The sequence below is a fragment of the Macrotis lagotis genome, chromosome 1 (genome assembly GCF_037893015.1).
Source record: "Macrotis lagotis isolate mMagLag1 chromosome 1, bilby.v1.9.chrom.fasta, whole genome shotgun sequence".
NCBI classification, from domain to species: domain Eukaryota; kingdom Metazoa; phylum Chordata; class Mammalia; order Peramelemorphia; family Peramelidae; genus Macrotis; species Macrotis lagotis.
The window spans coordinates 595,272,734-595,300,469 of record NC_133658.1 but is presented as its reverse complement, the minus strand read 5'-3'; the positions used below and the strand labels follow the sequence as shown (position 1 = coordinate 595,300,469).

At 36.9% G+C, this 27,736-nt stretch overlaps 1 protein-coding gene across 4 annotated transcripts in view; it reads right to left on the bottom strand.

Annotated features, from left to right (window-relative positions):
* Positions 1-27,736, bottom strand: part of ARHGEF4 (Rho guanine nucleotide exchange factor 4) — a 524,411-nt gene that overhangs the window by 77,277 nt on the left and 419,398 nt on the right. For all 4 annotated transcript variants that reach the window (XM_074214904.1, XM_074214905.1, XM_074214906.1 and 1 more), the window contains one exon: positions 7,141-7,280. In XM_074214904.1, the coding sequence (XP_074071005.1) occupies positions 7,141-7,280 (140 nt within the window). The remainder of the gene's footprint in view (positions 1-7,140; positions 7,281-27,736) is intronic.

The window sequence follows — 27,736 nt, the reverse complement described above, 5'->3', positions numbered from 1 at the left end:
AACTAGAATTTATAGGTGGGCAAATTCAGCTTTAATGTAAGAAATATTCTCTAACAGAGCTAACACAATGGAATAGGCTCTCTCTTATTGGATGATCTCTTGAAAGTGATAAAGGGGCAATTCTTCTGTTAGGACTTAGACTAGATGATTTCTAAAGTTCCAATTCTAAGATGCTCTTGTTTGATCATTCTGAAGTTTGGGAGACTTAGCAACTTTTAGTAAGAAATACACAAAGAGCCAGGATGAATGGGCAGCATAAAGACATATATAATTGGAAAAGGAGGAGGTGGGCAGGTTACATAGAGAGAATGAGACAGAAAGATGGACTGCCCAAGTGCTGTTCTTTTTTCTATGCAATACTGAAAAATACAGAGGAAAGCCTCCCATGCTTTCAGTAATCCTATGTAGAGGATTTAATTAGAAAAATAAGAGATATTTGCATTGGGGGAGAGGGTGTGAATAGGTCATGTGATAGAGATATAGTTTTTACTTTATGAGTTCAGTGTTACAGAAGTCAGGGCTCTGACTTTGATTCCTGGTTTCAAAATATTTTAAAACTGTTTACTAGTTGCCTTTTATAACTCTTACTGATTGAACAATAATAAGTCCCAGTCCAAGTCCCCAGTATGTTATTGTTTGGGTTTTGATGGCTCTTAGTGAGTGTAAATTGCATTTATTACTGTTCTGATCAGAAACCCTGAGGATATTCCCTTCCAAGATTGTTTTTCTTTTTTAAATGGGTAAAAGAAGTCATCTTTGGTTTGGGTGGTACAATGGATAGGGCACTGATCTTAGAGCCAGGAGGACAGGAGTTAGAATCCAGCCTGTCACTTGACATTTACTAGCCTTGGGCAAGTCACTTAACCCTGATTGCCTCACCATTCAGTGCTATCTCCAGTTGACCTGATTTATATCTGGTCACTGGATCCAGATGACTGGAGTGGAAAGTGAGGTTGGTGATTTAGCACAGCATCCCCTCAAATCTAATTTATGTGCTTATCATGACATCACTTCCCTGATGTCATGGTCTCCTTTGAGAATACAAGACAAACATCATCTAACCAAATCACTGAATGGGATTGCTTCAGACAAACTGAGACCTGGAAAAAACCTCAGCTTAAAAAGACCAAGGTCTTCCACTGCATGGAGACCATCTCCAATATCCTGATTTACTGGACCTAGTTGGCTCTGGAGGAGAGAGTGAGTCTGGTGAGTTTGCACAGCCCTCCCTCACTTAATCCCAATGCACTTGCAAGTCAGGAAATCACCTTCCTGATGTCAATGGTTCTCTTTAAGAACAAAGGACAAAAACAACAAAATAAGACATTGTACATGGTACTGCAACAGTATACAAAGAAGAGTATGATAGACAAGAAATTTGAGACATAAAGAAGTTGAATGACTATCCTAAGGTCACATGAAAAATTGATACTAAGACACAGTGGAAAGAATATGAATCAGGAGATCTAGGTGCTGATCCCAGCTCTGCCACTAACTAGCCCTAAAATCATTTCTAACTAACTTCTTTGGATTTTTTTCATCTGTAAAATGAAGAGTAGGCCTAAATGACTTCTAACATCCCTTCCAATCTTAAATTCTTTGAGTCTGTTCTCTTACCAAGAATCAGACACACATGGGTAGAGTGTCAAAAAGAGAGACTTTCATCACTCTTTGACATGATGAAGGTATCAAAGTATCAGAATCACAGATCACAAGATGAAAGATTTAGAATTGGACAGGACCATGGAGAGTATCTGGTCTATCACTTGTTTTACAGATGAAAAAAACTGAGATTCAGAGAAATGAAGTGGCTGGTCTTGCCTAAGAAAACAGTACTGAATGATCAGAGTGAAGATTTGAACCCATTGTTCTTTCCAATATAACTCTTGCTTCTTTAAAAAGTCTTAATACTGGGTTACTTTTCATTCATTTATTCATTTATTTATTTATTTATGGCAATGGGATTAAGTGACTTCCCCAAGGTCACAAAGGCCAGTTTTGAACTCAGGTTCTCCTGACTCCAGGGCTGGTACTCTATCCACTGCGTCACCTAGCAACCCACCTAGATTATTTTTTGATAAAGAATTGCTGTCAGCATCTCCTTATCGATACAATCAATATTATCTCATTTTTTTGTTTAAGACTTTAAGGTTTGCAAAGCATTTACTTATTTTATTTCATTTGATCTTCACAACAACACTATGCTATACATTTCTATATTTTGCAGATAAGGAAACTGAGTATCTGATTGAGTTTAAATGATTTGCTCAGTGTTCCATAGATAAAATGGGCAATTTTTAAAAGAGGAAAGCAGCTCAGTCTATTCCCATACTTTAGAAAATATGATTGAATGTGGGTGTTTAGTGCAGTATCAAACTACAGCTCTAAAGATTTTTTCTCTGCTGTAGCTTGCTTTTGTATGTCCCACAGAAGCCAACATAATAATAGGTATAGAATAGACACTCAGCAACAAATCTCTATGGATCAATGTACAAGAAACAATGCAGACTGCCTGGGAATATAGGGAAAAAAAGAAGTCTTCCTACAAAATGAAATCCCTGTGGATCCAAAACTAGTCAGCATTTATGTGGTTTTTCTTTTCAAAAAGATCATACAAAAAGTCACCAGTGGAGGAAAAGGTGGGAGGAAATATTTGAAGACTTGATTCCTGAACCTGCTGATCAATGTGAACGCAGTTTGTTTTTTTTCTCACAAAAGCTAAACCTATTAACACTGAAAGCTTTGTTTTGTAATACCACTACTGGTTAGGGTGAGTATTGGTAACTTCACCAAAATAGGTTTGTTGGTATTATTTCTCAGATGTTAATGACTTCAAAGAGACCAAAAGGTCATAGGTCTCTAGATTTAGATCTGAAAAGGAAATCAAGAGGTTTTCTGAGCCCCCTAATCCCTGCCCCAGACTAATTATGATTATGATTGTTATTGTTATTATTATTATTAATTATTATTGTTATTGGTTTTATACAGCCTGAAAATTACAATGGAAATATTCTATATTAAGCACGTGGGCAGGACTTCACCAATTTTCAAGGGTCTTTTACTCTGGGGCCCGAGGCAATAAGGCCTCAAGAAGTTTTGGGTATCAAAACCTAAATGAATGAGTCATCTTTTGTTTCAAAATTATGATGAAAGTGCTTAAAGGTAAAGTTTATTTTGTACCTCTGTGGTTTTCTACATAGACATCCTGGAAAGAGTGGGTTTATTTCAGGATTTTGTGAGGAACTATGTTAGAATAGAAAATGGGACAAGGAATTATGGGAGTTTTATCCTCAGTCTGCTGGATGATTCTAGCTAAGTCACTCATTCTTAGTTTCTTCATCTATAAAATGGGCAGCAAGGTGGTGTTGTGGATAGAGTAATGGGACTGGAATCAGGAGAATCTGAGTTCAAATACAGTCTCAGATACTTACTGTGAGACCCTAAGCAAGTCACTTAATCTCTGTTTTCCTCAGTTCTTTAACTGTAAAATGGGGATAAAAGCAACATCTTCCTTGTGAAAAGCACATAACACAATGATACATAATAAGAGCTATAAAATTTCCTCTCCTTCCTCCCTCCATACCAATATCCTCAAAGACAAGTGATAATGGATTCAAAAGTACCTAGCTCAACACAAATGTAATCTAGATACCTTTCTCATGTGATAATAGGAATTAAGACCTAGAAGTTTTTAAGGATTTTTCAAAGATCTTTAGACTTTAGAGGATCAACTATTCTACAGTTTACAGATAAGAAAACTGAAGCTCAAAAAAGTTAAGTGATTTGTCCAACATCACAAAAGTACTAAAGTAAATGTAGCAAAGCCAGGATTTGAATGATCCCAATAAATTGGTCCACTGTCTTCAAATCCAGTTTTCTTTCTGTTATTCTGCTTTTTCTGGAAATCGTTTAGCTGGCTATCTCAACTATCCAGAAAGACTTTAGGAAACTAAAAATCAATGTCACAAAATCTACATATTTCCATTAGACCTATTTATTCTTATTGAATCCATAATTCAAACAACTTTGGTTATCAGGTTTCCCACTACTAGATCAGAAGCAGCAAGGATATGTGTACATATATGTATAGCTATATGGCTATATCTGCATATACCTTTCTCTCGATATATAAAGAAGCATTAAATATATATTTAATGTATATATATATATATATATATAAATATAGATCTCTATATAGATGTAGATTTATATCTAGATATAGGTACAGCATATATATATATATATATATATACAGAGATAGCCATCTATGTCTACAGATATATATTTAGTTTTATATATATATATATATATACATGCATCTATAGGTATACAGATTTATATTCATATACATATGTGTGTATATGTATGTCAATCTCTTTCTCACTGGGTAGGAGGGATGAGTGCTGGAGGCAGGCATATAGACAATAGAAAAAAGTAAGAAGGAAAAGAAAGAAAAAAATTATACAAGGTGTTCTAAGATTGCACTAAATCTTTTGGAACAGTTAAAAAACATAAAAGTCTGGGGAACTTTTATTAGAGGACAAAAAATTCTGATTCTGCTATCCTGAAGTTCAAACTGACCTGCCAACTATTCCGAGAACCTGTTACTCTATCTCATGCCTCCATACTGTATAGAGGCAGTTCCTCATGTTACAAATGCATTTATTCATCTCCACATAACAAAATTCTCAGGTTACCTTAAAGCACAGCTTAGAAAATGACTCCTATTCAAGACCTTTCCTGATCCCTCTCTTTCTTCTCCATTTTGGAGTGATTCTGAGCTGTACAACATTGGCTTATATGAATAAACATTGTATTCCTCCAGTAGAATGTAAGTTCCTTGAGGGCAGGGATTATATTGATTTTTCTTCCGAACACCTAGAACTTAGTCACTTAGTATAACTTAATAAAATTCTATTGTATAGAGATTTCTACATGTTTTAAAAGTCTTTGTGGACATTGCTGTGATATAGTACACAATGGTAAATGATTTCCATAGTGAAGACCTCGAGTCATCAAGAAAAGATAAAATTCTTTTCAGTGTGATTCATTTTTTAAAAGCAGGAAAAGCTTTAGAAAGACCTCTTTCCAAATTATTAAATTTGAAATAATTGTTGCTGAAAGACATAATCAGTTATGTGCAAATTTTTCTTATGTGGAAAAGCTCATTTTCTGAGGATTCTGGGTCAATAAGGCTCTAGGACATTATTAATTTTTTATTGAGAAATGACCTTCAAAGGGTCATAACTGCCCATTCACTCCAATCTCTTAGTGTTAATTACTCTGTCCAGTGTTTAATGGTTGGTGTACCAGTTACTGTTTCTTGAACTGTCCAGCAATTCATCAATCTCAATAAATACTGAAAGCCTAACCACTCAGAAATCAATCCTTTCCCAGTGGAAAAATCCTCCATGTGCAGCATAATCAAGCAAAGGAAGATTTTACTTTGAAAAGAGCCAAGAATTTAAGAACCTTACCTATCTACAAGGAAAAAAACCCTACATGTTTGTTAACAGAAAATTGCAGTCATTATTCTGTAACTATTGCAATGAGGTCAGCAACAAAAAAGTCAATGTCTTCACATTCTTTTAGTGTTTATTCTCCATGGACATAAGCATAAGTGCAGAAATGAGAACAAGGCACAGGAAATAGCTTCCCAGAGATGATATTTCCTGCTTAGTCCTTCCATTTAGGTGAGGATGTTAGGCAAATATCAGCTTAAGGGGAGACAATGCGCCAACCCATAAGTTCTTTATCTCACCATGAAAATGAATTGTCTCCATTCTCTCCCTCACTATTTCTCTATCTAAACAAAGCTTCTAGTGGCTAATCAGGGAAATGGAAATCTATAACACAGCAAAAAGTATTTTTAAAAGGAGAATTTTTTTTGGGGGGGGAGTTTTTGCTCTCCCTCTAGCCCTCCAATCAGAGAGACAGAGGTACCGATGTGATATAAGTTATACAAGCTGAGGGATTCTCTCTAGTTTATTGGGGATGCATTGGGATGGGGAAAGGATAATGGTAGCAGAGGTAAAACCAAGGAATGTAGATGATAGGAAATAAATATTCTACATGTACCAAAGGCAGGATTTTTAAGAGGACTCTGAAGTCCAGTCAACTCTTCATTTCCCATCACCTGAATTGGTTGGTTTAGATTTCACCACCATCTTATCCTCATGCCAAGTGCCTTGCCCTTCCTCTTCTTCAGATTTCTTTTGTGTATTGTGCTGTCTTCCCTTATTAGACTGTAAGTTCCTTGAGAGCAGGGACCATCTTTGTTTCTTTTAATTGTAATCCTAGTGCTTAGTATAGTGCCTGGAATATTATAGACACTTAATAAATGGTTATTATATTATGTTACTCTATTGGATGAGTGACTATAGGCCAGTTACTCAACATCTTACTGCCCTAGACAGCACTGGGAGATGATAAATTGCAGAACACTTTCCAATTAGCATTAGTAGAAGAGACTTTGTCAGAAATTCTCTTCTCTAAAGAAATCACAGATGACCTAGGGAGACTTTTGCAATGATTCCAGATCACAGTAGTAATAATAATAATAATAATAATAATAATAATAATAATAATAATAATAATAATAATAAAATAATAATAATAATAAATAATAACAACAGTAACAATACAATTGCTTCATTGGCCTAATATTCTCAAAGGGTGAGTTCTGTGCAAAATAATTTTCCAGATAACTAATTATGCCTTTAAGCAAAAAAGTGCAAGTTATTATGATAGACAATATGGAAAGGGGGTAAAATAAGGTGTAAACTTGGTTCTTGAGAAGCTAACCAGCTAATGGGGGATTTCCACTTATTCCACAGATTGAGTTCCTAGAGACTATCCTAAAGTGATTCACAGTAAAGGTCAATCCTGACTGTTCATGCATTATTATTCTTCCCTATTTGGATTTTACATAAAGATGCGAAAGGTAAAGAAAGAGTATTTATTTGATAGCATTGGAGGAGAGGAACAAAATACAAAGTATTCGAAACGTTGACTGTCTGTGTTTTATCATCATAATCTTAACTGGGCCCTGTGTAGAAGACCAATATACACTTACTGATTAATGACTGAATAATCATTGGGAAAAATACTTTTTTCCTCTTTCCCTAGGTATTGCCCTACCTCATTGATGGCCAGCTGCTCTCCTCCTCCTCCAGGGTGGCCGTAATGATGGGTGGAGCTTCGGAAGTCCTCATACAGGTCCTCCTCACTCCCCAGCTCATCTCCAAGGGCTGACTTATCCAGGGCTCCATCAGGAATCACTGAAACAGGATAGAACTATATTTTACCAAAGAGGGACATGGGTTCAAGGAGAGCAGAGGAGAGAGGAAAGCGGGGAAAGAGATGAATGTTTTCATTATAAATGCTCCTTCCAGGAAATCTTTTCATGTTAAAAACCAACAGAACACAATTTGGAAATATTTTTCCAAATCAGATAGGCTACAAAATTTCTATCTGGTTCATAAAGTGTACATTGGCTCACAGCCACTTTACCATTCCTTATCTTGACTCTCCCTCTCCTTTGCCTCATTTCTCAAGGCTCATCTCATGAAGTCACAAGAATGTAAACATCTGTCTGCCTGAAGCAGTAACACTTATGAATTCTCTCCACAACATACATTCCTATGATAAGCAAACCAAGGGGAAAAACTAAGGGCATAACTGCCCATTTCTGATTGTCTGAATTCATTAGCCATACTTCCTGATTTCCCTTAGGCCTGCTCTGGTTTTCTTAGGATCCAAACATTCTTATGTACCAATACTTAGTTTGTTTCACTCATTCATTCTTTCATTTACTGAGCAAGTCTTAATAGAATTTTTCCTACTGTGTGCCCTGTACTTATTACTGAGATACAAGGTGCAAGAAAAGTCTAAAATATGACCTCTATTCCCAAGGTCATAGGATGATAGATGAAGAGTAATAAGCTCTCCTACAACAAGATGGCATATGACTTTGCATCAACTCTATGAATAAAGACTCTAGAGATGATAGAAACAGGAGAACACTGGGAGTTGAATGGCATCAGGGAGGTTTCATAGAGTGAGACTGGTGGGCAGGGAATGAGAAACCATTGCAGTGCTTTGGGGAGAAGGATGACAAGACCACTCTCCAACTACCAAGACAGGATCCTCTAGATCTAGTCAAATCTGGGAGTGGGGAGGGAGGACAAAATGACAGTGCTAGAAGATATTACTGGCTAGGGATTGGACTAGGTGATCTCACAGGTTCTTTTCTGATTTAAGATTCCATGAATTTGGCAAATATTTGCCATGTTTATATTAATAATAGCTATCCATTATTGAATACTTTAAGATCTGCAAAGCACCTTACATTTTATCTCATTTGAATCTCACAACAACCATGTGAGGAAGGCATCATTATTACTACTCCCATTTTACAGATGGGGAAACCGTGATGAAAACACTAAGTAATTGTCTGTACAGTTGTCCCTTCCACTTCACAGTGGTTAGGGGTGCTGAATTGTGAAACTGAAAATTGATTTTTAAACCTGGGAAAACTCACATAAACTGATAATGAGCAAAGGGAGCAGAACTAAGAGAATATTATACACATTAACAACAACATTGTGAATTGATCAACTATGATAGATGCAGCTCTTCTCAGCAATTCAGAGATCTAGGACAATCCTGGAAGACCTTTTATGGACAATGCTATCCACATCCAGAGGAGAAAACAACAACAAAAACCCCCACAGAATCTGAATGGATCCTATGCCTGTGTATTAAAAAAAAAAACTTCTCTTATGTTTTTCCTTCCCATCCCATGGTTTTCTTTCCTTTTTCCTTGGTTCTATAGCTCAGACTTTCCACTTCTATAGATAGTCTATTCTCTGATGTGTGTAAAGTGTATGTCCTTTACTGTTTTAAGTTCTTTGGAAGGTCTATGACTCACCTAACTCTAGAGAGCTTATGAATTCATATATCACTGACTGCTCAGTAGATTAGAAAGGAGATAATGTGACTTATCAATTCTGATAAAAATCATAAATATTTACATAATTCCTTGAGTTATATTCAATAGTTTCCTCTAAATAACCTATAAAAATAGATGCTACAAGTATCATTTTCATTTTCAGCTGGGGAAACTGAGTCAGAGAGGTAAAAGACTTGCCAATGGCTCCATAGCTGATTTCCCTTGGGCCTGCTCTGATTTCCTTGGGGTTAGGATTTGAACACAAGTCTTTTTAATCTAAATCCAGTGTTCTTTCCATTGCAACATATGGCAAAGTTATTTAGAACCCAATTTCCTTCTCTTTTCAGAATTCCTTTCAACCAAGAAGAATTTCAGCTTGGGCTGTAGCCTAAGGAATCAGAATGATGATATGCTAAGGAGACACTTCTCAAAGTAGCATTTTGCATGTACTTTACACCATACTGTCTTCTCATAATTTTGTATAAATATGGTTGCCAAACTAAAGATATCTGCCTACTATATTTCTAAAGTCATGCATCTAGAGATATTAGATTACAACAAAGCAACCAGTCTAACCTATAGCAGCTGTCTACAAACCCAAGAACTGGGTCTGATGGTAGGTAATATACTAGAGCAGTGTCTAAATGTGAGAATTCCAAGGAGGTGACAATCAGAAATGGACAATCAAGAGGGACGAAGGTCTCCAGGAGACAGGGACATAGTTGACTCTAAAATAATAATGTTTTAGGCTTAGATTTGTATCTGGCAAAAGGTAGATTCATATTGGGAAAGACAGAGCATCAAGATACCAAAGGATGTGTACTGGCTATGGGGTCAGAGAACCTGGGCTCAGATCCCACCTCTATGTTTGCTACCTGTGTGACCTTAGGGAAATCATTTCCTCAGTCTCTGCTTCCTTATTGATAAAATGAGGCGGTTGGAAGAGGGGACTTTTATGATCCTATGCTCCATTCACCTGGGAATACTGGAGGGACAATATTAGGTTTAACTTTCAAAATGCTTTTTCATCAAAAATCTCATTTTGATTATTTTTATAATGATCTTACAGTGGAACAGGGATCATTTTGTTCTCACTGGACCTGCAATCAAGAAGCCCTGAGTTCAAATTTAGTCTCAGACACTTAGATACTAGAGACAGGTAACTCAATCTCTATTTGTCTGTTTCCTCAACCATTAAATGAGGATAATAATAGTGCCTATCCCTCAGGGTTGCTGTGAGAATTGAAAGAAACTATTCATTTTATAAAGTATTTAGAACCCAGAGAAGGCACAGCATAAATGCTAGTTTTGTTGTTTTTTTTTTTTTTGTATAGTTTATATGTGAGAGAAATGAGACTCAGAGAGGCAGTCCTGTCCAAGGTCAGAGAGCTTGCTACCAACAGATCTAGGACTTAAAGCTCAGACCACAGTTCTTTCCCCTGGATCACACTGTGTCTAACTGCACTGAAGTTCCATAGCCTGAAGAGGCTGCTGCCTGGATAAATTATATTCCTGCAAAGCAGGCAAGCATGGAGCTGCTGATCTGTCAATCCGCCCACCATCCCCCACACTTCCCTGAGGTTCACAATTCAATAGTTTCTAATCAGACGGGTGGAAGCAAGAACTGTTTCTGTCAGCTTGACAGGTTTATATGAAACCCCCACTGATTGGAATAGGTATCAAGTTTAAATGGAACCTTTTGGTAGTCTGGTCGTTCGATGAGAGGGCTTCCAGAATTCATTGAGAACTGACATGCTCCTAGAGTACAGAAGCCCCTCTTCTCCCCCACCCTGGTCCCCAAGTCCCCCTGCCAGCTTTTGTGAGGATCCTTAGAACTAAATGTGAGGAGCAGCAAAAGGCTGAGCCCACAAGGGCCAGTCAGGATCTGTCCATTCATACTCAGTTATTCAGGACTATTCCCCAGGATGTCAGAGGGTTTGATTCAATGGTGAGCTGAGGGGTTGTTTAGAAGCCCCTAGGGTGGAAAGGTAAATTAGAACTTCAGGGACAGGATTTAAAATAGAAGCCTGAAAGGTAATAGATTTCTTGGGAAATTTTCTCTTTCCCTTGAATCAGGTACAAGGTCAGAGCTCATAGCTGTTACATGCCAACCATTTTCAGTATCTATAACTGACATTTATCTTTGTCACAGCCTTATTCTAGGTACCCTCATTTTTATATACTTTTCAGATGAAGAAGCTGTCAGAAGAAATTGTCAGATGATCTGGGTTCAAATTCTGCTTCTGAGATTTATTATTCCTTTAACTTCCTTGGTCTTAGTTTTCTTATTTGCAAAAAGAATGGTTTAGATTGGGTAACTTCTAAGGTTCCCTTCTGGCTCTCAAATCACAATCCTATGATCCCCTCATTTTCTCAGGTCACACAGCCATGAAATTTGTGATGGAGGATATGAATCCAGGATTATCTCATGCTGCCTCTCATATTTTAGTAGTTAACATACTAATTCTTCAACTTACTGACCAGTCAACTAGTATTTTAATATCTTCAGTGACCTTTGACTAGGTTTACCTTCTTAGGGAAAAATGTGTAGAGTTCCTTGAGAATTAATTGCCTCCAGGGATTCATTTGGTATAATGTCAATGCAAGGTCAGGGTGAGGTACTTTTTTAAGGCAGTGCTGTCAAATTCAAATAGAAAAGGGGGCCACAAACCTTACTTTGGCATCCTTCTAGGCCAGATATTGACTTAGAAAGCCATAGATTAACATTATCTATGTTCGTTTGCATTTTATTTATTTTGCTATGCATTTTCAATTACATTTTATTCTGGTTCAGATGCACTGGGAGTGTTGTAGGATAGACCCTTTGAAACTAGAATTGTAATGATTCATAAGAACAGACTTAGATGGGTGGGGGGGGCAGATCCAGGATTCTCTAGTCCTACTCCTTAACCTTATAGATGAGGTCCAGCAGGCAAGAAATGACAAAAGTGAGATCTGAACCCAGGACTAATGATTCCCAGTCTAGAATTCTTTTTATTAGGGTAAAATCCAAATGATTTCACTTGACATTTATGGCTCTCCATAATCTGACTACAAACAGGACATATATTTTTTGGGTTTTTTTTTTTTTTTTGGCAAGGCAAACGGGGTTAAGTGGCTTGCCCAAGGCCACATGGCTAGGTAATTATTAAGTGTCTGAGACTGGATTTGAACCCAGGTACTCCTGACTCCAGGGCCGGTGCTTTATCCACTATGCCACCTAGCCGCCCCTCAGGACATATTTTTGATGATTCTATTATTGAATCTTTCCTGGCACTAAGAGTAGCAAAGCCATCAGACCCTGGAGAGTGGTATTAAAAGAAAGTTGTTAATCTCTCCTCCCTTTTCTTCCCTTACTATATAGCAAACAACTTTGGCAAACACCATGAAATCAAGAATCCACACACAACACAGACCAACTCTTTCCTTCTCAGGCCCAGATAAAAAGGGATGCTCTTGGTGAGACCCAGAGCAGCAAGGAGCCACATTCATCAGACACACAAACACAAACCCCAAAATGCATAAGCACACATTCATCTACAAACACAATATACTCCATATAATTTATCTGAGGCAGATTTCCTACTGGGTTGTTTGGCTAACTGGATGAATTCCAGCAAATGGGGCCATAAATCTTCTCTTCCTGCATGCCAGGTATGGGGGATGCTGTGAATTTATCGAAGCAGGCCTCCCACACACATGTCAAAATGTGGCACTCAACTGCCATGCATTTGAGCTAGGAATGGGGATTTATGTCACCAAAATAATCCTGAGGGCAAATTTATAACTGTGTCAGGTTGGGCTGGTGGTTCATCTTCTTAGTCATAAAGCATTTGCTTTCCTGGGGGAGGAGAAAAAGACAGAAAAAGAGAAACTTTGGAACTCACTACTGCCTCAGGAATAGCTTTGGAAAATCTGCCTGGGGTTTGGGAGGGAGTGGAGCTGTCTGGGGGGCAAAGAGTTAATAAGGATTAAAGAATAACAATCATTCCCAGAGGCCATCTAACCCAACCTATACAACAGGAATCCCTGCCTCAAAAATCCCTGACATCTTGAAGATCTCTGATCCAGGGAACTCTTGACTTCTTCAGATAGCTCATTTCCTTCTTGGATAATGCTAAACATTAGGAAATGTTTTTTTAAATGGAACAAAAATATGTCTCTTTGCAGTTAATAACCCTTATTCTTAGTTTTACCCTGTGAGGCTAAAAAGAATCAGTTCTTCATGTAATAGTTCTCCAAACATTTTTAAAAAGTTGCCATGTCTTTGCAGAGTCTTATTTCTGCCAGCCTAGAAAACTGATCCTCATATCACATGGATTGCTATCCTCTTGGTATTCTGGGGCTTCTGCTTTGGCACATTTTATTTTGTCAATGGACTTCTCTAAAATAGTACCCCAAACTGAACACAATGATACCTACCTGACCAGGGCAGAGTATAGCAAGACTATCACCTTTATCATTCTGGACACTAGCCCTCTTTTTTGCATTCTAAAATCACAATAGTTTTTTTTTGAACTGCTAAGTCACACTGTCAAGCCTAAACTGAAAATACAGTCTATCCCTTGGGTCACCCCCCACCTCCACCCCAGCCTTTTACATGAGTTATTGTCTAGGCACATTTTCCTCATCTTGTATTTATGTTGTTGATTTTTAAAACCCAAGCATGGGATTTTGCATTGATTACTAAAATATTTCTTCTTATTAGATGGATTTGGTTCTTCACCTTAGGCTACCAAGGTCTTTTAAGACACTGATTCTGTCAGGATGCATTAGTTATCCCTCTTTATTTTGCTTCAACTGCAAGTTTTGATGAATCTGTCAACTAGGCTTTTATTTAAATTTTTGATAAAAATGCTGACCAGACCAGGTTCTTGGACAAATGAGGCATAGGAAAGTAAGGTGGTGGTTGGCAAAATGAGAGAGACAACTTTTAATGTTACTTTTTATATGTGTCTATTTAAAATAGTGTTTCTAAATGATGGTCTTTTTCTTCACCTAGTTTAACCGCTTTCTGAATATGCCCTTGGTCTCATTCCTTCCTATCTCCTCTAGCAGATCACTTCCTTTCACTCACCCCATTTTCTCTCTAATATTTAATTTCTACCTGACTACTGGGTCCTTCCTTCCCTGCTATCTAAAACATAGCTAGCTTTTTTTTTCTTGCGTCCTTAAGAAAACCTTACTTGATCCTACCCCATTCCTGTTATCAATAGTATTATATCTTTTTTATAGTCTATATTAGATCTTCTCTTTCTCAGTAAAATGCCTTGAAAAAGTTATCTATATAGCTTGATTATACTTCCAATCCACACACTAGATTCTCTAGTTTCTTTCAAAGCTTAGTTCAAATGCTTCCTCTTTTATCAGAATCTCCTGATCTCCCTAGCTGCTGGAGCCTTTTCCCTTAAGTACTGTTTTTGTTCAGACCCATTGGCTGTTTCTGACTTTCCATGATCCCATTTGGGGTTTCCTTGGCAAAGATACTGGAGTGGTTTGCCACTTTCTTCTCCAGTTCACCTTGAATTTATTTGTATGTATTCTGCACATTTATACAATATATATATATATATATTCTCTCCTTTGATAGAATGTAAATTCTTTGAGGGCAACAACTGTTTTATTTTTATCTTTGTATCCCCTGTGCCTAACACACACAGTAGGTTATTTGGTTCTTAAATAGAGTTCTTAAATAGAAGAATTCCTGAAGAATAACTTTAGTTTATTTTCTATGACCTTATTCCTATCCTGAACACACTGTTAAGTTCTAGACAAAATCAGACTAGTGTTTAATTAGTAGAAAGGTCTCTTCCCTGACACAGCTTTTTGACTAGTCTTATGACTTAGTTTCTACTTAAATTATTTTTCATGCTGCCACCAGATTAATCTTTCTAATAGTCTACTTTCAGATTCAAGTTGAAGCTTCTCATCCTGACAACCAATCTGACTCCAAACTGCATCTCCCACCTATCTCTCACTCTCCCCACCCCCTCAACTTCAATTAGGAGCATTCTCTCAATGTCCCCCCTAACACATTGTTTTTTTATTAGTGCTTCCCTTTCCTTGGAATGCCATCTCCCCAAAGATTTTCCCTACACTGTTTTCAGGAATTTTTTGCAAAGCAAACGGGGTTAAGTGGCTTGCCCAAGGCCAGACAGCTAGGTAATTATTAAGTGTCTGAGACCAGATTTGAACCCAGGTACTCCTGACTCCAGGGCCGGTGCTTTATCCACTAAACCACCTAGCTGCCCCCCTACACTTTCAAAGTTCAATTTTAGGTCTCATCTCTTCCATGAAGTCTTCTCTCTCTCTATCACTCTTTGTCTCTCCCTCAGTCTGTCTGAATGTGTCTCTCCCTTCTGCTCCTCTTCACACTGATTCCTTTTAACTTACAATTATTATCTATAGTATTCACTTGAGTACTTATCATAAATTGCCTTGTGATGTTATAAAACAATCTTGTGTATATCTTCTCTCCATGATGAAAATGATCAGATATAGGCAGTTACTTGCTGTCTTCAACAGAATCATGATCTCCTGCATTCAAATCCTGATTGACATTTATTAACTGTATATGATCCTAGGTAAATTAACTTAAATTCTCTCAATCTCCATTTTCTCATTTGCAAAATAGGGATAATTATGGCTCCTATACCTTAAACGTCGTTATGAAGATGAAGTGTGGTTACATGTGTAAAGCTCTTTCAAATCTTAAAGTATTATATATGAGCTTTTATTATTAATAATTCCATATTATTATATTATCTCTCAGCTAGGGGCAACTGGGATAAAGTACTGCCCCTCTCCCTCCCTCACCCCAGTCAGGAAAATTGGGAGGGAGCAGGTGCAGCCTACTTTTCCAGGAGATAACTGATACTTTCATTCATGTTGGGCTGGTGAGAAGTTAGATTATTTGAAAGGGATAGATAATGTAGTCATTGTTATGATAACAATGATATTTGTGATACTGACATTTTAGAGTAATGGAGTTTGATGGGGGATAAAAGAAGAATCAGGTTAAATTTCTGTAAGAGTAAATAAAACTGTGAGTTGTTGTGTCCTGACAACAATTTCCTTTTTATGTATGAAGGTTTTCATACGTTATTTGATTTACTAAAACCCCTAGATCTTTTTCTCATAAAGTGGTATCTAGGAATGCCTTCTTTGTTCTGTATTTATGAAATTGATTTTGTACTCAAGTATAAGACTTTACATTTTTCCTCCATTGAATTCTTACTAAGAAGATTCAGCTTTGATTTTATCCTATAGGTCTTTTAGATATGTCAGGAAGGATATGGTCTTTTGGATTCTTTTGTAAGCCATGCATCTACAGTTAAAGTTGCTGATAGTCCTAAAATGTAGCATGTAGGTGATGAGTTAAGTATTATAGGTCTAATCTTACTGAACCATCCTTTCTAAAGTCATTCCTTCTCCTTTAATTTATGTCTATTTTAGAGGTTGAGAGACCCTGGCATCCATATCCTGAACTCATTAAAGAAAGGCAATCAAACTATGGACCAAAAAAGAGTCACTTAAATTTGTTGTATTTTCCTTGGCAGCATCAATCATTTCTGCTTCTCAGGGAATGGTTTCTGATTCTACTATGACAAGACTTGGCAAGACTATGGAATGAATTATATCTTTCATTCATTTGCTTCCTGATCTCTTCTGATCCCTTGTGACTGTTACCCTGCAAATTCCATCATTGCATTTATATCATTCTACAGAACGTATCCACTATGCAGGTATCTGCCTACATGGTGGTCAATGGGAAAATCTCATGCTATGTTTTATATAGCATGCAAATTTTTATTTTAATGTATCAGCAAAAGCTCCATTTCTCATAGGAAGCAACACAGGGGGAAGAAAAAGGGAGGGAGAAGATCTCTCTCACCATTAACTGAAATTCTTTATTTAACATTGTCACATTGCTTGAAATGCCATAGTAAGAGATAGAGATTATTTTTCTTTGGAAGAGAATAGCTAATAACCTTTTCCTAGAAGAGTAATGGATTAAACTTATTAATTTTGATAACTCATACATTAATAAAATAGTTTATCAGATCACTTTCTCCCATCATATAACTAAGATCAATGGGAGATGAAAGTTTAGGTGGAAAGAAGGTTGAAGGATAATTTTGAAGATTTGAGCACTGTGGAAAGAGATGGGGTAACATCTTGAGGACCAGGAAACTGAGGAATGGGGTAGAAAGAAGAAAGTCAGGGTGCTAAAATAAGCTCCTCAGTTTTAAAGCTTTGCCCAACTTCTCCATCATTCTTCCTATTGGTCCAGTATCCTGTTAGTCCAAATGTTAGAGGAAAATAATTTTGTGGAGAGAGGGAGGGAACTTTGAAGAAGTTATTCCTCTGATGGTTATCTAAATGATATATTTTACAAAAGCCTCCTATCCCTTGACACAGAATTCCATATAGCACTTTCACAGAAAAAATTTTTAAGTGATCACTTGGAAGAAGATGAGATGAGAGAATGGATTGGGGGCCTTCAGTGCTCTTATTATTCTTTATGGAAAAGATCAAACTCTTAGGTATTGTACTCTTTAGTACCAACTAGTCCCTGACTTTCTTCAGACTTGCGCCAAGCTATATATATTCTACATTTACCAAAAAGGATATTCACAAAGAGTCACAGGATTGAGTTGAAAGAAATTGTAGTGATTCTGAAAGACATCCCCACTGCAATGCACTCAATAAGTGTCCATTTATTCTCTGTCTGAAGATCTCCAAGTGAGAAGGTCTAGAGGGTGGGGGAGGAGGGAGAAGATTCTCTCTGAAAATGGTGCTTTCTATTTCTGAAGAGCTCTCATTGTTAAGAAATTTTTTCCTTTATATCAAGTCCCTGAATTTGCCCTTTTATGACTTCCTCCCATTGCTCCTCATTCTGCTCTCTGGAGCCAAATAGAATAAGTCTGATTTATCTTCTACTGGATGAAGGCAGCTATCATGTTCTCCTGGGACTTCTCTTCCCAAGGCTACATTCCCCATGTCACTAACCAATCTTTGAATGGCATGACCTTGGGTACTTCATCATCCTGTTGGTCTTCTGAACACTCTCCTACTTTATCAATGACTTTCTTAAAATGTGAATCTGAGAAAAAAATAATATTCCAGATGTGTGTTTTTTCATATTTAATTAAGAACAAAATCCATAATTAATCTAGAGATATTTTCTTGGCTTTCTCTCCTCTTACTACACTGTCTCCCTTGGCAATGTCTCTCTCCAGTCAATTTGCCTATCACCTGTATGCACTTAACTCTCAAATCTCTTATCTAGAAACTTGACCTTTTTTCTGAAGTCCAAATCTACAATTCCAACTGTCTATTGGACATAGATTCCTGTAAAATCTGCATAGGAACTCAGAGCATTTAAAATCTTCCCTGGAAAGCTCTAAGGCCAGATTTATATAGAAGGGGGAAAAAAGAATATTTTTAGTGTAAAAAGAGAAGTCTCTGACTGTTTATATCTGTTGCTATTTTTAAACAAATCTCTTCAGACAATGGCTCAAAAATTAGCCAATATAGTAAATTACAAAGAGTACAGAGAATAGAGGACCTGGGTTTTTATTCCTGACATTGTCAGCATGGTATAATGGGAAAAACATCTACTGTAGTGTCATTCCTATGACCCTGGGCCCAAATCTTACTTCTGACACATTAACCTATATGACATTAGGCAATTCACTCTCTTAATCTTAATCTCTCTGGACCTTAGTTTATACTTACATAAAATGAATGGAATGGTCTAGAGGGATCCTGAAATCTTGGCTCCCTCTGTAGTTGTGACTGCTACCTGGTTCAGTCTTTTTTTCAGTCCCATGATTGTAACATGTTTCAAACTGAGATTATTATCTTTCATCCCCAGAGTTCTGTCCTGGTCCTTTTCTCTTCCCCCTTTATCCTATTTCACTTGGTGATTTCATTAGTTCCCATGGATTTAATTACCATCTCCAAACTGATGAATTTTGATTCTACCTATCCTACCTCAGACTCTCTTCTGACCTTCAATCTTGTCTCTCTAACTTTCAGATATTTTGAATTGGACATGTCCAAAACAGATCTAATTATCTTTCCCTCAAATCCTCCCCTTCCCTTTTCCTTTTTACTATAGTTGGCTACATCATTCTCCCAGTCTTTTAGGCTTGCAACTTAGGAGTCATCTTGCATGGAGGTTATCTCAGTTCTTCACTTTGCCTTAGATTAATTATCTTCTGGGTCAGAGGATGTTTGCCCATACTACTTTGCTTCCAAGCACCTAAGAACCACCTAACCTTTGCCATCTGCTATGAAACCAAATCTTCTTTTAGATATTATCTCATCCATTTAGAATGCTAGCTCTTCAAGGGTACAGACTTTATCCCTTTTCTCTTAGAAGAGAACTTGGTGCATAATAAACCCCTGTTTTCTTATTCTATTTCAATAAAAACACTGTCCAGGGAATATGTAATATGGATTAGCATGGATAAACTAAGGGGATAAAAGACTCTTAGGAATTAAAGAATTTTAGAGCTGAGAAAGACTTTAGGAACCTTATCTAGTCCATTCCTTTCATTTTACAGATGGGGAATACTAAATCCACAGAGGAGATATGACTTGTTCAAGGTCATATGACCCATTAATGTCAAAGTTGGAACTAGAATCTAGGTCTTCTGACTCTTTGATCAGTTTTCTTAACCTCCTAGTTCCAAGATATTGTTTGACCTAAGAGTTTTTTAGGTTTTTGGTGTCTCAACTTCCTCATCTATAAGTAAGGACTTTAATATCTGTCTTAATTTCCTTATAGGCATGTTGTGGGGTCAAATGAAAGAATGGATATAAAACTGCTTTGGAGCTATAAAGATGATATAAAATGTGCTTCACTTATCCTCAGGGTAGTTATTGATTCATAATATATTGCATAGCAATGACAAATGACAAGGATGAAGTAACATAAACCTAAGGTTATATAACCCTTTGCATGTTCAAATTGCTTTTATATTTATTATTTTGAGACAGGCATTATTTTCTCCATTTGATAGATAGCTCACAGTCTCACATGATTTCCTTGAAGTCACAGAACTGATTCACTGAAATCCAGGAAAAGAACTCAAACCTGATTCCAAATTGCTTCCTTAGAACCCTTCCTTTCTCTAAGCATCACCATAACAAAGAAAGGGTTGAACTCTGGGCAGAAAAGATGTTTTCCATGTATTGCAGAACTAGCAAAGGAAGTCACTGAGTTAGCCATTGCTGACCTGCTTGATGCATGGATTTGAATCCTTAATGATCTAAAATTAATTGTTCTTCCATAGAACTGGAGTCTAAGATATTTTAGCAGGAATTTTTGCTCTCCATCTCTTACATTCTCTCAGTCTCTTTCTCTCTTATCTCTCTCATTCTTTCTTTGTCTCTTTGTCTCTGTCTCTGACAAAGCATCCATTTATTTCTTCATCTGAGAGACTGAAAAAAATGTTAAATAACATAAGACCCATAATCAAAGACAAGATCTTTGGTAAATAATAAAAATTTAAATTAATATTAATGATGGGTATTTATTATTCTATAATATTCTATTTCTTATCTCAAGGCATTTGTACAAACAAAGGAATCCCCCAAAGTAAAATTCCTCTGTGCCTGGAATGTTCTTTCTCCTCATCTCAGCTTTTTTTTTGGACTCAGCTTTCTTGAAGATTCAGCTTATACACAATATAGAGGGAACTAAGACTTCTAAGAGGCAGTTAGATGGCACAATAGATTAAGCACTGAACCCAGAGTCAGGGTGACCCAAATTTAAATCTTCAGATACTTTTTAGCTGTGTAACCCCAGCAAATCACAACTCTTTCTGCCTCACTTTCCTTACTCTAAAATGGGGATAATAATACCCCTTATCTCCCAGGGTTGTTGCAAGGATAAAAATGAGATATTTGTAAAGTACTTTGTAAACTTAAAAGCACAATAAAATTACAAGATATTATTATTATTTCAAGCTCCCTCTAGCTCAGAATATATGTACCTATGAGTTGGTCATTTATTAAGTCTTGTATCCTTATAACTGTTGTTTTTTCTCAGTTGTGTCTGACTCTGGGACCCCATATGGGGTTTTTTTTGGCAAAGATATGAAGGTTTATCACCTTCTCCAGTAGATCAAAGTTAACAGAGGTAAATGATTTGCCCAGGGTCGCACAACTAATGAGTGTCAGAAGCTGGATTTGAATTAAAATCTTTCTGGTCTAGACCCAGTACTCTATTCACTGAACCACCTAACTTCCTTCATATAATTATATATCTATCCAAATTACATCTCTCTCCATCTCATCCTCAGTGATATCAGAGGAGACTTTTCCAACTACCTTGCTGTAATCTATCAAATTTTATTCAAGTCAAATCAGTAATAAAATAATTCTAAGTGTTGGGAATAAAATGACCAGTACTTGCCCTTGAGAACCTTATACCCTATTGGGGGAAAATTATGTTAGTAAATGAATAAATGTGAAATGTATACAAAGTAATTCTGTGGGGAAAGAACACTACTAACTTGGAGGAGGGGTCAAGAAGGGCCCTCTATGTTGTATGTAAGTTGAATCTTCAAGAAAACTGAGCCCCAAAAAAGCTGAGATGAAGTGAAAGAACATTCCAGGCACAGGGAATTTGTTTTGCTTTGGGGGATTCCTTTGTGCAATAAGAAATAGAATATTATAGAATAATAATTATCATAATTAATATCAACATTACATTTTATTTGCTTATCAGTATCAAATTAATTTTAATATTATACATGGTAAATAATAACTCAGCCAGTTTGAATAACATGTAGAGTCCATGAAAGGGAGTAACTAGAAATCAATTTATGAAAGCACATCTGTTTCCAATGTGCTTTCAAAAAATTGATCAAAAAGAGGAATTTGTATTTTTATCTTGGAGGCAATAGGGAGCCACTGAAGTTTTTTGAGGAGGGAAGTGATAGGGTCAAACCTAGGCACCATCTTCTATGTCTTTTTTTCCTAATCTGAGAATCATTGCCTCACTATGGGGATACAGTGGAGACAGTGTGTAAACTATGTTCTCAGAGACCAACCAGAATAGGTCTAATGCCTTTTCTACCAGTTCATTAAATGCTTGAAAATAGCTATCCCATTTCCCTAAGACTTCTATTTATGGTTTGTGTGAATGTCAGTGGGTAGAGATTTTTGCTTTTGAAAGTGTTTTTTACCTGCTTGTACATGTGCTCCTTTGGCACTTTGATTTGGAGCACTCTAGCCTTTCTCTGTGGGTACAACAAAGGGCAGCCAGACTATTTTTTCATTGTTTATGGATTTTCCCAGGCTCTTATGCCCTTTGCCAGAGAAATAGAGTATGAAAGCTAAGCTTTAGTCTCCAATCCAACAGAAATTTCAGTGATGCCAAAGACAGACTTAGAAATGGGCACACTCTGAATTTTACTTTTTCACATGGAAGGAAGACCCTTTTCTCTCTCTGTAATACAATTAGATTAAATGAACTTTAAGGCAAACTCTACCTGAGAACCTGATGAACTGAAAAGTACCTATGAAGGTTCCAGGATTTTTGATCTCAAACCTTGGGCCAGCTCATTTGATTGGTAAAAGCAAAGTGCTACCTGAGGTCAAAATCACAAGTTCATCCTCACATGGGGATTCTTGGCTTCCCCCACACACACACCCCCCATTCCCAGGCACAGATTAATACCTTTCCCTACACAGCCATTCTTACAAATATGTGCAACTGTTTTTTTTTTTTTTCACAAAAAGAACATATAAAAGTGTGGTTTCATGACTCAGGAGAAAGTTTTCCAAAATGAAGAAAAAACAACTCAAAAGAAACCCTTCCCACTGACAGTGAGTCAACAGCAGTATTTTTGCATGCAAAGGGGATTTTTAGATTTAAAAGAAAAAGACTGGCATGGCTTTTGTATTTAAATACTTTTTACATTTCTTTGAAGCAGAAGAATTCTCCTTTTCCCAACTCTTCCTACCCTTCAGGTGGGTCAGTGGTGAGCAATTGAGTGGAATCAGGAAGACTTTTCTTCATGAGTTCAAATTTGCACTCAGACTCTTACTATCTGTGTTTAAGTCATTTAACCCTACCTCAGTTCCTCATCTGTAAAAATGAGCTGGAGAAATGAAAATGTCAACCCCCTCCTGCATCTTTGTCAAGAAAGTCCCAAATGGGGTCACAAAGAGCTGAACAGTCTTGAAACTTCTGAACAACAATAACCACAGGTCAGGAGTAGTCTCATTTACAGATTAAGTTCACTGGGTTGGGAATGGATAGTGCCTTACCCAATCAAAGATGACATTTTGAGTAGTGTTACAGACTCAAAGAATGTATGAGCAGAAAATCCTTAGAGATTATTTGGTCCAAATAATCTTTTACAGTTTTTATGGTTTTTATCGTTGAGTAAACAAAGATCCCAAAGAAAAAGTAAAATTCAGAGTGTGCCCATTTCCAAGTCTATTTTTGGCATCACTGAGATTCCTGTTGTATCGGAGACTAAAGGTTAGCTTTCATTCTCTCTTTCTTTGGCAAAGGGCATAAAAGCCTGGGAAAATCCATAAACAATGAAAAAATAGCCTAGTTGCCCTTTGCGGTATCCACAGAGAAAGGCTAGAGTATTCCAAATCAAAGTGCCAAAGGAACACATGTACAAGCAGGTAGAAAACATTTTCAAAAGCATTAGGTCTTCCAGGGTCAAGTCAACATTCGTTGATCAGTCTCTCTCACCCCTTATTGGTATTCTCAACTCAACATGTCCACCATCTACTCTGAAGCTGAAAACAAATTGGATTTGTGTTCTGATGCCTTGGTTTAATGACAACTATCATTTATAGCTCTGAAACGTTGAACAAGTCACTTAATCTCTCTCTTCACCTCAATTTCTTCTTCTATAAAAAGAGTGTCAGGTCATTTTATCCCCAGGGATCTTTCCAGCTCCAAATACATACATACAGAGCTTTCCTCATTAGATAAAAAATGCCATCAATAAACCAACTTGACTCTTCTTCCCATATATAGCACACCAAACCTGGATTTGATTTTTCTAAGCTGACAGTGGTCATAGAATATGTATATTTAATAAAACAGCATTAATACTTGAGGAAAGGGAAGGGTCTGTTTATTTTTATGCTACTCATTACCATAGGATCTAGACATTTGGCCTCTGAATTACATGAGATCTTTAGTCTTCTCCTCCAGGAAATTGAAGCAAACTGTGTTGGGAAACAGCTGACCTCAGCAGATGTATGCTACATTATCACATTGACACAATGGACCCAGGCTAATCATCTGTGGCTGAGTCTATGCTGAAGACCATTTGTCTTTCCAAAACCAAAGCCTGGGCCCTGGGAATCACTCAGTACCACAATTTCAAGTTTCTTCATATGTCATGTTTATTCCTGTCTACATATTTTTGTTTATTCTCCTTTTTGGAATTCCATCCTCACCCGTCTTTTCCTCCCTAAACCCTTTAGGGTCCTCAATAGCCCTACCTCACAGCAATAATCATGTGATTATTATACAAATTTTTTGTTGTTTGGTTGTTTTAGTTGTATCAGACTTTTAATGACCCTATTTTGGGGTTTTCCTGGCAAAGATACTGGAGTGGCTTGCCATTTCCTTCTCCAGTTCATTTTACAGATGAGTAAATGTAGACAACTAATTTCTTGTCTAGTGACTTACCCTGGGTCACATAGATAGTAAGTGTCTGAGGTCAGATTTGAACTCAGAAAGATGAGACTTCCTGATTCCAAGCTCAGTGATCTATCCACTATGCCATGTAGCTGACCACTATATAGAGAATCCCTATTTTACAGATAGAAAAATGGAGGCTGGAAAAAGTTACATAACTTCCCCAGGTTCAAGGAGTTAGCTTGAAAAGTATCAAATTAAGGATTTAAATCCCAGACTTCCTGACTCCAAATATAATGTTCTATTCACCATACCAGGGATCAGCAAACCATGGTTCTTTGTCTGATTTTGTCTGGATTGTAATCTAAAAATAGTTTTTACATTTTTTTGTTGCCTTAGGCAGAATGTCTAAAAGTCTTTTTTAAACACTGATAGAGCAGAAGTGCAAGAAAGACATTAGAGGAGGAAAAAAGATCAAGCCATTGATACCTATAGAATATAATAACAAACACATTTTAAAAAAACCCTAAACCACAAAACTTAGAAAAAGCTCTTCAGTGTTGATGCTCTTTGAAAGAATTAATAGAGGACACAGGCAAGAATTATATAAAAGCAGAAGGTGAGGATTGGTTGTGATCCATGGGTTCCTTAAGGGGAGGGGTATTTTTTTCTGCCTCTCATATCTCCCATAGAACCTAGCAGAAGTCTGGGAATACTAAATTCCTGCTCAACTCATCTTTGTTGATAGTGATTGATCTTTTCAAAGTCTAGCTATTAATTTTGATATTTTTCTAAGATAAAGTTTGTCCCTTTCTTTGCTTTTTGTCTATTGGATTCTTCAACAGGAAACCCAAGGGCCATTCCTGGATTTGTGCCTCATTAATCTGGGATTCATTGAATAGTTGGGACCTGACTGCTGTTGGAAGTCTAGGGCTCCAGGACACAGGACACATAATATGCATGGGGGAAAAAAGTACAGTGGGCTCTTTTAGGCTAGTTATGTTGCTTCTCTATGCCTCAGTTTCCCACTTGGGAAAGAGAGATAATGTCTTCTCTGCCTATTTTACAGGGCCATCATGGAAAAGTTCCTAATTATGAGAAAGCATCTACCTCCATGAAGGAGGTTGGGAGGAGACAAAGCAATGTTGAAGGTGTCCTCATGAAATTGTTTTATTACAGTTTTTTGGCAAAATATTATGGATAAAAAAAGAACAGACAAGTTATGGTGGCAAAGAATTTCTTGGTTCCTGTTAAAAGGGAAGGGAAAGAATAGAAGGGAAAACAAGGAAAGGAATAGTGGGGAGGGGAAGGAAGAGAGAACTATTTATTAAGCAAATTCTATTTGCCAGGCACTACACTAAGGAAAGATGAAGACAAACATATGACTGATTAGAGAACAGCAGGGTATTGAAGCATGAAAATACACAAAAGAGTCAGGAAAATAATTAGCTAGAATCATAAGACCCACCATAGAAAAAGAGAATGGAAAGATCCAAGAGTAAAGAAAAAAAATGAGTTTATAATGAAATGAAGATGAAGAAATCAAGAAATGAAATCAAGATGATTGGAAAGCATCTTGTTTTGTTTACTGATACATAAAGAAATAAAAATTTGTACAATTTGTAAACTCCTTATAATAAGAAACATGGTAATCAAATAATGGATTTGAAAATGTTTTGTGAAATATAAGGTGCAATGTAAATAAATTGGGAAGCATGATTATTCTCATATTTTCTTGAGAAATCAGTGAGTAAAACTAGTCAAGTTTTAAATCTTGCCTCTGGGGCTTCCTACCTGTGTAATTCTGGACAAGTCATATATCTTCCCGGATCTCAATTTCCTCATTTAGGTGGAGATAATACTGTTCAAAGTACTTATCTCCCCGGATTATTGTGGGGCAGAGCCTGAAGTACGTAAAGAGCTTTGTACACCTTAAAATGTGTGGGTATGACACACACACACACACACACACACACACACACACACACACACACACACAAACACATCCAGCATCCCAATCTATACTAAGACTTTTAGTAAATCCTCTATATGGAACTGAATAGTGTAGTGGAAAAAGTCCTGGATTTAGACTCAGAAACCCTTTTTCAAAGGCAGCTAGGTGGTACTATAAAGTGGTAGACTTGGAACAGGAAAACCTGTTTTTGTCATTTATTAAATAGATGACCCCGAGCAAATTATTTAACCTCCCCTCAAGTTTCAGTTTCATTATCTGTAAAATGGGTATAATAATAGCACCTCCCTACCAAGTTTATTATGGGGAATCAAATAACATATAAATAAATATGTATATGTACACATTCATACACACATATAAAGGGTGTGTGACTTTCTTCTCTTGCAAACCTTAAATTGCTATATAAATATTAGCTATTATTATTAAAGCCTGGTGCTGCCATTTACTAGTCTTGTGATTCTGGGCAACTCACTTCACCTCTCTGAGTTTCAATTTCCTTATCTCTAAAGTGAAGGAAGATGAAACTGCTAGTTATTATGTTGATTCCCTTCTAATGTAGAAACTAGCTGGGACTGAGGGTCTCCTTCTGCTATTTCTAACCCCAAAGACTAGTTTCTGGTCATATAGATCTCTAAGATGCAAAGGCTCCATACAAACCTTGTCTATTGCACAAAATCTTTAAGCTCTTGGAAAATTCTGTCTTCTATCTTCTAGTCTTTGAAAGACTCTCCATTTTCTCTTACAGAACTGTCTGTTCCCTAACCTTACTCTACTCTTGTCTTTTTAAATTAATCTGATCCATGTATGATTTTGGTCTGGCCACTTTTTTTCTGCTCTAATGCAACCTTTTAAAGGCTCTTTGGGGAGTGCTTCTTCCCAGAAGCCCTGTCATTAAGGGTTTAAACCTGCGGGACTCATTTGGGCTTTTTCTTCTAGAAGCAGCTCTTTCATTACATACAAAACCCAGAGTAAATTTGGTCAAGGAAAATGCAGTTGGTTTGTATTCCAAACATGTGCTCAGAGGGATTATTCTTTATCTCTCTGCATACACATTTCAAGAGCCAAGAAAATCAGGTTGTTCCAAAATGTACCTATCAAACAGAAAAGGATTTTCCAGAAAACTTATTTGAAACAAAGAATTGCCTGGGAGAAAAACCAGGACCTCAGAGAA